Source organism: Momordica charantia, assembly GCF_013281855.1.
Source record: "Momordica charantia cultivar OHB3-1 chromosome 9 unlocalized genomic scaffold, Mcharantia_2.0 BLBB01000009.1, whole genome shotgun sequence".
NCBI classification, from domain to species: Eukaryota; Viridiplantae; Streptophyta; class Magnoliopsida; order Cucurbitales; family Cucurbitaceae; genus Momordica; species Momordica charantia.
Window position 1 is genome coordinate 28564654 of NW_028275167.1, and position 10315 is coordinate 28574968.

A 10315-nucleotide genomic window follows, 5' to 3' on the forward strand; every position below is an offset into this window, starting at 1 on the left:
AAATATTTTTACTATTTTAAATTTTTACAGAAATATTTATAATATTTTATCGATATTTTCATTTATATTACTATAAAATTAAGATCCCACGAATTAAAATCGACATTTAAAAGCTTCCTTAGTAGTGTTCGCTTCGCCTCGACATAGAGTTAGAAGCTTCAGGTTGAAGACTGAAGTCGAAGCGAAAAAAAAAATCATTACGAGAATGGAAGATTTTGACAATAAGCTCTCTCTGGCTGAACCCATGGAGATGGAGGAAGATCAAGAATTCGGGGCCACCGATCCCTCCAACACTCTTGGTTTGCTCCGCAAGTTTCTTGAAATCCAGCAGCGTAGAGCGGAAGCTTATGCCAAGCTTAAGAGGTAACATTCATTTGATTTTCGTTTCAATTCTTTTTCAATGTTCTCGAAAATCAATGAAGAATTCCATAGCTTGAGTGATAAGTATGGCGTATTTCTGTCGTAGTTCTTTCATACCGCAAGATTTTGTCCTAAAGCATGTTTAAGATACATTTTCTTTCATAGTTATTCCATGAAGTTTCGAGAATTTGTGTTAGACCTAAATGAATTCAGCGGCAAAACTTCTAGGTATGGAATTCTTGGAAGTCTTTACCATTCTTTTTGATTCGCAGGGGTTTCGATGAGTATATGACTTCAGGAAGGGAAGTATCTTACCAACAACTTTGCAGTGAGATCACGACGGAGTTCAATTATTGCTCTAAACAAGTTTGTTTTACAATTTCATACCATTTCGTTGGGTCCTAGTCTTCGTTGAGCCTGTTTCCTTATGAGTTTTTCCCTTTCTGGACTCTCTTTTGTTGTAGGTCATTGACATTGAGTCAGATTTCCGGAATCCTGATCACAGCAGGCTCGAGTTAGCTGACCTGCTTAGATCTGTTCAATTACAGGAGAAGCAGAAATTGCACCTGGTATGCTACGTCCAGAAAGTCTTTAAAATGTCTTGAAATTTGTTTTTAAGCATCCTATCCTCTGCAAAGAATAAGCTTGACGAGTAAGATTCTTTTAAACTATAAACAAATGACGTGATTTCTCAGAATCCTAATTGGTCAGTTAAACTTGTGATTATAAAATTTGGTAGCATTGGTCCGTATATGCTCTGGAAAATCGTTTTGAAACCTTATTTAGTACGGATAATTTAAGTAAGATGACCATTTGGTTTACATTATGATTCAAGGACTGTTGCTGGCTACTTTTTTATAGCCAGTGGATTTTAGATTTTGTTCCAAGAATTATTTCGGTTCTGGTAGGCTGATAGAAAAGGGTTTTTTTTCCCCTCCTCCTGCAGTGATAAAGTATGTTTTTTAGTGATGATGAGCCTTCCATGGTTATTACATGTAAAATCATAAGAGTCCTATAGATTTGATCTAGACTCCTTTACTGTTTCTTATTTCTTTTAAAAATTTTGTTTTGGACTCTCTTAAATGTTTATGTACCATCGTAGTTGTTTTCATACTGCTGATTCCTTTAGCTGTGGTCCACTTTGTCTTAACAAGAACTAGATTTGTCATTTGACAGGTCATTATTTAAGATCTTTTAATTACATACCAGTTTTCCTTTAACTCTATCTTATTAGACAAACATGTTTAGGGCATAAGCAAAAACAATCTTCTATTATCCTGTTTGTCATAAGAAGAATTCAAGCCAAAATAATGTAAGTTGTAGGAGTCTTTTTGTATTTTATGAAAGCTTGATACATTTTTCAAAAAAAAAAAAAAAAGAAGGAGAAAAAAAAGAGAAAAAAAAAGGGCAATGATGGTGAATTTTGACAATCTGAACTGCATACATGATACAACTGACTTCGTTTTATTTTGATGAATTGCACTTCTAAAAGTTAGCCCAAGAAAGGAAAATGATTCAACTACAATGTTGTCTATTACTCATCCGATGGTTATTCAGTTTATAAGAAAATACGAGAAGGAATATCATAGCTGGGGTAGCACATACATTTTCCCCTTTTTTTCTCTCCCCCTTTTTGCCTCTAAACTACTGAACTCGATGTCCTATGTTTTCAGTTACCTACACAAGGTCTTCATTAGTGATATGTAGCTTATCCTTCAATGCATGCACAGTAGTCTAATTGTAATTTTAAATGCAAAAACTCAGTACTGGAAGTCTTCTGGTCATCTTTGATTTATTTGAAGGTTGAAACTTGAGAATGCATATGAATAAGCAGACGAGGAGATAAGGCACATTACCCAGTATTTGTGTTGTGGGTGGGTTTTCTTGGACACGAATGTACTTTTCCCGGTCCGAGACCTCATTATATAAAGTTCAATAGTCGAGATCTTATCATTATCTTTCCCTAACAAGTATTCCTTTAAAGACAGCTCAAATTCAGTTACTGAAGAAGGCTGGCCGTCCATCAGAGCGTTTGGTGAGCCACGAGAATTGCAGATTCAAGACGCCTCGAGAGCACGAGTGCGTGCATGTCCATGAGATAACCGAAGCTTCTGGTACTGAGGAAGCAGAAGCAGATGCCGAATACGACAATTCTCTCAAGGAAGCAATCAAAGGCGTCCAAGATGCTGTGACCACCATAAACGAGCACATGGAGGAAGTGAGATATGAGATTGCAGCTCTTGAAGATGAGTAATCTTGTGACATATAAGATGATATCTTGCTCGCAATTCAATTGATAACAGGAACATACCTGTACAGATATACAGAATCGGTTTCGAAAAATTTTCTTCTGCGCGTTTTGCTTGATCTTTCACCTTCTTTGATGAGATTTATCAACTGAATTCTTAATTTTTAGCCTCGATTTTTGTGTGTCTACTCTAGATTGGGAAATAAAGCAGGGAGAGTGATTAGGAGAAGGTCAAGGATACTGTTTCAAGAGTGTGGTTGGAGCCTTCCAGCCTTTTTTACCTCTGCCATTTGCTCCAAACGGTAATTGGCCTATCTCTTTTATTATACCAAAATATCCTATATGGGAATTATCTCTCCTCTAATATAGGTACTAGATTATGGCATATCGTACCTCTAACATATGGACTAAATTATATAAAATCGTGCTAATCAGTTCAACTGGTCAAGATATATGTTTCCGGTTAAAAGGTTGGAAGTTCGAATTCTCTACCCCACGTATGGTTGACTAAAATTATCGTTATATACTGCTTCAATATTGAACTTTTTCATTAACTCGAATCACTGTCAGAGACTGAGGAACTGAAGTCAATGTTTCAAATTTCCTTTACGCTGCTGAAGTTCAGTGGTGGTTTGCAACTTGAAATTCAATCCGAGGGAAAATTTGATGAACTGAATTGATCCGATTGAAATTGAACCAATCTATTTGTATTTGGACCACGGGGCTATATTCCAGTTGGTGTAAGATGGTTCTGTTTGATTTTTCCTTGAAGCAGCAAATTGTCTGTTCAATTTCATATATGAGCAGGACAGCATTGAAAGAAGGAAAAAAACCAAACATTTTCCTATGGCGTAAATCAAATTTCGTTATATATTGCTATATACTCGGCTAGACTAGTGGTGTTTACAATTGATTTCCGCTCCCATAAACTCCACTGTCCATGAATTTTAATACCTAATAATTTAGTTCTTGTAGTTTATCCAATATAACAATTTAGTAATATCTAAGGAAAGAAATATAATTAAATTAAGTGTTCATTTCTAAGGTAAGGAATATCATTAAATTAAGTGGCCAGGTTTATTCTGTAATGAATGTAATGTGTTGTCAATTTATCAACCTACATGTGAAATTCAATTAAATCTTACCGTTTTTAAACTACATAGATTAAATTGTTATCTATTAAAATTCAAGAACTCAAACTCAATTGTTCTAACTTAAAAATTCATTACAAACCAAAGTTCAAAACTAAATAAAGCGAACAAAATTATTTTTTAATAAAAAAACACTACAGTTTATAGCTCCTCGTTGCTGAGCTAATAAAACTTATAAAAATTAATGACATGACATATACATTTTCCTAAAAACAAATGGAGTAAATTTATGACATTTATGTGCATATATATATATATATATATATATAATACATATATATCATGACAACAATGCAGTAGTTTTACATCTGATATGTCAAAATCACGATAGTCGGTTCTAGACCGACATGAAAAATTGAATCAGAACAACCCGGTTCGAGTTGATTCAATTTTTCGCATCCCTAAATTTTCATGTGGACAACTTTCCACTTGGCAATCCATCTTGATCATGATCGTACCCACAAATCAAACTAGGAACTGTTGGAATTCATGATCCTAAGAAAGCCAATTCAATATTTCTGAAATCTATGGTTTTTTATAACAATTAAACCAAAACATGTCTTAGACATTCAGATGAAGGAACCATAATAAGAGGAGCAAGTTGCAGAGCTAACACCGCACAGTAGTAGACCGCCCGACTCGATTCTGCTTCTCAAAAGAAGTCGGTCAAACAAAACGCTCTCTGTTGGCTTCTGCAAATTTGCATCATTCGTATTGCAATATTGCTTCGTCGTTAAAACCCTTGATTCGTTGCCATCTTTCTCACAGTTATGAATGTACTTCCCAATGTCCTGTTGAATTCCACAAATTTCATGGGGTTTTCTAGTGAAGGAAAACTGAGATTTGGCATCCCCAAGTTCGCTGAGATTACTATTATATTGCTCACTCACGGATGAAGTTCCAATGGTTGGTTCCTGAAAGTGTTGGATATGGAAAGTTATTAGCGATCCAATTTACATGAAAAATAGTTATACGATTAAACATGAAGAGCATCTACACATCAGTATTCCACACTGGATTGGATTGGGTAGAACTATGGACCGACCAGTTCGAGGATAAAACTTGTAATTTAAGCGATTTAAGAAGTGATTCTGTTTTTATGTGTCATAGGCACATTATCTTCAAGCTCTTCACTCACCTAGGAATGTGAAGGGTTTCTTTCTTTATGCTTAGAGGTCATCCTTACAAAGGGTAAAGCCAAAATTTGTGGCTTAAACTTGGTCGTAGCACCCTTGGAAAGGAGTTATTGAGTGTTAAGAAGATAGCTTTCTATCGATAAAAAGGAGGTATCGTTTATAGGGTCTCTCCCTGGAACGCAATCTCTTGGTTTTCCTTTGTAATTATTCTCTCCCTCACTCATTCCTGTTCACTTGTACTTCAACAGCCTAATATAATCTCTAGTTATCTATATTGAAAAAGGAACATGATAAGTGATTCACAAGGGGACTAATTAAATTGTCAAAGAAACAAATGCTCAAGTAATGACTGAAACACTTGACTTGCCTGAGGGGTTCCATCTCCCACCTGGGTAGTGGAAGAAACTTGGTGGATAGGGGGTGCTTCTTCCAATGATGAGAAGTCGGAACCATCAAATGTTGATAATGATACACACTCGTCAAAATATGCCAAGGCGTCGTCAGTTAGACGTTTTGACATCTTTCTTCTTTCAATGCTAGCCTGTTTTGAAATTTAACAAATGATCAGTACCTCTGTATCAGAATGGCAAGCTGCCATTCCTGCGTGCAGGATATGCATCAGAAAAACCAGAGCATAAATTGTTCCTATAACATTAGGATGACTCTTTTTTAGCTACCTTATTGGGGACATAGACAAAAAAGAATAAGACTTTTTGTGATTAATTACATGGAATTTGTAGATGTTAGGGAGATTCTACCTTTTTGCCTCTAGATCGTGATTTAACAAACAGACATACAGAGGTATTTATCTCTTTGGTATTTACACTGGTTGGAGAGACTTTTTAACACCAAGAGAACCATGAAAATATTAAATACTACTATTTTCTGCCATTTTTTTGTTATAAAAAAGTTGTTCTTGAACACTATTTCCGAATAATTCCATGGTCTTTGGGGCAGGTGAAGTGTCCAAATGCCATGACCTTACTTGAACAAGAAGTGTCCAAAAGTCTAAAATGTTGGAAGTGGTTGATTAAACTATAAACAAAAATTCCTATTTTAAAAAATGAAAGTGACAATACTGCATAATGGAATTTGTAACTAAAATAACGCAGGGAAAATGTTCAACATGTTGAAGAGCAGAACTTATCAGGGGAAGTCTACACAGATTATGCTAAAAAGGGTATTAAACTGAATGTAACATGTAAAGGGAAACTACGGGAGCATACTTTTCGTCTCATAGAGGTCTTAGGAGCTGGTATTACTTCCCGCAAAATTCTACTGAGCTCTAATCCACGATGATCCTCAACTGCCAAGTCTGCCCGAAGTTTTCTAGCTCGCTCTTGTGACTACCAGTTGAATAAAATTCTATTAGTTTCTTATTATCAAGGATACAGTTGAATCAAGTGAATGATAAAAACAAAAGAATGCAGAAACACAATATAGAAACCAAAATCTAAGGAGATGAAAAACATCAACATCGACAGGGGCAACAAAGTTGAATGAATTAAGCGAAATCATCAGCAATCCAGCACAATGAATAAGCAAGTACTACCTGCTCAAGCTTCTTGCTATACTCGCTTCTCAAGTCCATCACCAATTCAACAGCAGCTGGATTCACCAATTCGGGAGGGATATCAATATTTGAACTTCCTATAGCATCAGCACTGTTTTGTGGAGCCTGAAATTATGAGCCATGAAAGAATTGAAGTAAATAACCTTATTGACATTTTTTAAATATAGATAGGTGATAGGTCATGTTGTACAAGAAAAATATATATGAATCACCCCTTATCTACATATGCCAAGCAACTTATTAACAAATATTATTGGTTAAACAGATGTAAATAATCTAATCAACTATTCATGTGCCAAGCGAACAGTAAGGTTCCATATACTAAACATATCCAAGACTCTTAGGTTCAGCTAAGATAAGAATTTCTTGAGAAAAGGGTGGCAGAACCAAAAGAATTTTTATCCCCGCAAAAGGATTGTCATATAAGAAAACACTCAAAATAATTTTTTTAAAAATACAGTAAGATAACCCAAAAATTAAAAATTCTCTCACTTGTGAATACCAAGAACATTAGAAGTGGACCCCATGCCAAATATCTTGTGGATACCGTTAGCTTTCTAAGACTTGCTCTACAAAAGAGGTGCAATAGTGAAAATAACCGAGCAGATAGCAAGAGGTACATAACAAAACAAAAAAGTTCAGACAACCTTCATAGAAACGCTGCCCAAACTAGTCACTCTACCCTAGCCTCTTGTTTTGTGCCAGGAAAGACATTAGGCCGCCTTTTTTTCATGGCCCTTATGGCTCAAGATGCTGGAAAATCACTTATGATTTTCAACTACAACTGGGGGATGGATAGATTGGCAAACAACAATATTACTCGGCTACTTTGTGGGAACTTCTTGAAAAGGGAGCCAAAAATTTGATGGCTTTGGAGGTGAAGGCCCTGTTTGGGGGTTATGGTTGGAGAGAAACAATATATCATTCAAGAAGAAGATAGATTGTGAAGAAACTTTTGGCCAGGCAACATTCATCGTTCTTTTGGTATACCATACATAACTCCTTTTGTAATTACTCCCTTCACAATTTATAACACTTATGTAACTTCTACGTGTCCTTTCCATTATGTTGTTGAAAAGAGTTTCTAGTGAAAAAATAAGAAAGAAAGAAAGAAATGATATTATTCATATTCTTCCACAATATATCCAAACACTTCCTCATACAGTCTCGAAACTAATAGAACAAAGAGAAGAAAAAGCAGAAATATCGGCACGGTTCCAAAACTTACATTGAGAAGGTCATTATGGATATCTTGGACAGCACGTCTAACTTCATATTGAATAATGTCATATATGTCACTACTACTGGTTTGTCCTTGCAAACAATCCCCCTTCATTGACTGTAGAAGGAACCAGAATCGTAGTTAAACGACTAAAATGATTGGAACAATCCCCCTTCATTTGCACTACTAACATCCTAACTGAAATCACCAGAAATTGACACAACTCACTCTCATTTGCTCACAAACAGCTTTTATTGTTTTCTCTTCGGCTTCTGATAGAGAACTCGCAGTGGACAGCCTATCTTCAAAACTACAAGACTAAACCAGCGATCAAAAACTTCGTGAAAATGTAGCACAAGTAGTAGAAATTATTAAAAAAGAACTAATACAGGCCTGCAGAGCTCTTACAGGCCTGCAGAGCTCTTACCACTGATGCATCGCAGTTATCGGATAAATCAAAAGGTGAAAGTTGACTGGACCGTGTTCGCAGGCCTTTCAATTGCTTCGAAGAATCTGAATTACTTCTAGCTAAACCAACCTCTCTTCGACCGTGAAGAACCGAATCTGGAGTCTTTCTATTGTTGGATTTCGCAGTATAACGACTATCTCGCTCAGCCTCACTCTTAATATCAGAAGAAATGAAAGAATAAAACATGTTCATGTTCTAGTCCTGCTAAAATTATTTAAATCAGATGATGAGCGGGAAGAAATTGGATATAGAAACGAACCTCAGAGTTCACAAAGGATTGCGATGAGACGGGATATCGAGACACAGACGCAGAGCGGTCCCGCCGTTCAGTGCCTACCCGTGACAAGCTTCGACCGCCGACCTTCCTGCTTCCTAAACCATTACTTCCAGAACCAGAATTTCTCGACACCGATCGTCCCCTGGTACTCTCAACACCACCACAACTCACACGTTTTGAACTTGCTGCGCTAATTCTGGTGGAACTTTCATCGAATTCAAGGTTAACAGCACGAGCTTCGTCGCAAGGGGGCGAACCATTGCTCCAGAACAGCGGATTATCTCTACTATTCGAAAAATCGGCGGAAATATCCGCTGTGTTGGATCTGGAAAAGGCACTGACGCTTCGTGATCTCCGCATAGTAGCTTTCTTCGGTGAATTACTCCCCTGCTTGCTATCTTTACCCGATGTTGACACGCCGCTACTCGAAGAAGGTGCTGCCGAAGTCGAACCCCCTCTTCTAGACGACGATTTGAAGGCAGCCATCGCCATTGCTAATTAACAATCAGATAACAATGAAACCAACACAAATAGGGGAAGAGAAGAGCAAAGGAATCGGAAATGGAGAATCGAGAAGACTTCAGAATGCATAAAAATAAGGTAGGCGAGAATAATCGCAGTGGTGAGGCTTCGATGAAGAATTCATAAGAGTAAAATATAGGAGTTAAAGCGACGATTGCGAACGCGGAATATGATTGATTGCAAAGAGAAAATAGAGAGGAAGAAGATGCAATAATTTATGCGGAAGAACAGCCGAGAGAGAGAAATGCGACGGCGGCGACGGCTGTGCTTCCGCCAAGTTTCTTGATTCCACCGCCACGTTGATCGGAAAAATGAACCGTGTTAAACGCAGACCATTGAGACGGCACGTGCTTTATGCCTTTCGTTCTCGTCCTACAAAGATCAAACGTATTTTTCAGACGGAATGTTAAACATATTTTTTCTTTTATTATAAATTCAGGTTTAATTTTTAAATACTATCATTTTTTTCTTTTAATATACTTGGAAATCGACTCACGACCTCTTAGTTTCACGTGTATATATATATATATATATATATATAAATTAGCGTGAAGTTATATTGGTTTAGACCATGAATTCGAATTTTCACATTTACTTGTTATACTAAAAAAAATTCGTTTGATTATCTGTCCTTTAATATTTTATTTTGTTTATTTTTATTTTTGTATGTTTAAAATATAGAAGGTAATGATTTTATTCGTGTAGTTGAATAGGTAATGTTATTTAGAGTTCATAATTATAAAATTTAATATGCAATGATTTATCAATTCTTTTTTTTTTGTTGAGAAAAATGATTTATCAATTCTAGTATTTTAAAAAGTGTCATTTGTAATTACTCAATTATATAACTTTTTAGTAGGTAATGACTCAATCTTGAGCACACTTCTATTTAAAGTAATCTCTCACGGAGATAATTACAATTTTTAAATTACAATAATTACATTGTTGTAATGAAAATTTTGGGACCGTATATATCTTTTTAAAAACTAACTTATAATCAATTTGCTTTTTTGTTTATATTTTATATTTTTTTATGTTGACATTACATATTTTTGTTTTGATGATGTATTTTTAAATATTTAATTATCATTTTTATTATTGAGGCAAAAATTTGGCTTATTGGGATTCCCGTCAAATTCGCTCAAATCGTTTAGAATAAATGGATTGACGAAACCTGCAAAATAAGTATCACTAAAGATAGGTGTGACTATTACCATACGGACTCCAATACTTAAATTAGAATCGGACGAAGTAGTCGAGTAAGGAGAGTATGGTATTTTGGCATACCTTTAGAGTTTGGTTTAGTCTCATATCTATAGAAGTCGAATCATGATGTCTTTAAGAAATACCATACGCT

At 35.8% G+C, this 10315-nt stretch overlaps 2 protein-coding genes across 2 annotated transcripts; one reads left to right on the plus strand and one right to left on the minus strand.

The window, feature by feature from the left end:
* The first annotated feature begins 115 nt into the window (after positions 1-115).
* On the plus strand, positions 116-2775 carry LOC111018757 (DNA repair REX1-B protein). Its single transcript, XM_022294992.2, has 4 exons — positions 116-363; positions 633-726; positions 825-929; positions 2345-2775. The coding sequence occupies exons 1-4, from the start codon at positions 206-208 to the stop codon at positions 2612-2614; spliced, it is 627 nt and encodes a 208-aa protein (XP_022150684.1). The 5' UTR covers positions 116-205; the 3' UTR covers positions 2615-2775.
* A 1439-nt stretch (positions 2776-4214) lies between these two features.
* Positions 4215-9340, minus strand: LOC111018702 (uncharacterized). Its single transcript, XM_022294914.2, has 8 exons — positions 8419-9340; positions 8118-8312; positions 7919-8008; positions 7697-7807; positions 6448-6573; positions 6122-6241; positions 5263-5436; positions 4215-4673 (listed from the first exon to the last, which is right to left on the minus strand). The coding sequence occupies exons 1-8, from the start codon at positions 8926-8928 to the stop codon at positions 4329-4331; spliced, it is 1671 nt and encodes a 556-aa protein (XP_022150606.1). The 5' UTR covers positions 8929-9340; the 3' UTR covers positions 4215-4328.
* Between the last annotated feature and the right edge of the window lie 975 nt (positions 9341-10315).

Coding starts and splice junctions, on each gene's coding strand:
- LOC111018702 (XM_022294914.2), bottom strand. CDS start 8,928: ATGGCGATGGCTGCCTTCAAATCGTCGTCTAGAAGAGGGGGTTCGACT. Junction 6,574..7,696: donor TCCATAATGACCTTCTCAAT/GTAAGTTTTGGA, acceptor TCATAATTTCAG/GCTCCACAAAACAGTGCTGA. Junction 6,242..6,447: donor ATAGCAAGAAGCTTGAGCAG/GTAGTACTTGCT, acceptor TTCAACTGGTAG/TCACAAGAGCGAGCTAGAAA.
- LOC111018757 (XM_022294992.2), top strand. CDS start 206: ATGGAAGATTTTGACAATAAGCTCTCTCTGGCTGAACCCATGGAGATG. Junction 364..632: donor GCTTATGCCAAGCTTAAGAG/GTAACATTCATT, acceptor TTTGATTCGCAG/GGGTTTCGATGAGTATATGA. Junction 727..824: donor TCAATTATTGCTCTAAACAA/GTTTGTTTTACA, acceptor CTTTTGTTGTAG/GTCATTGACATTGAGTCAGA.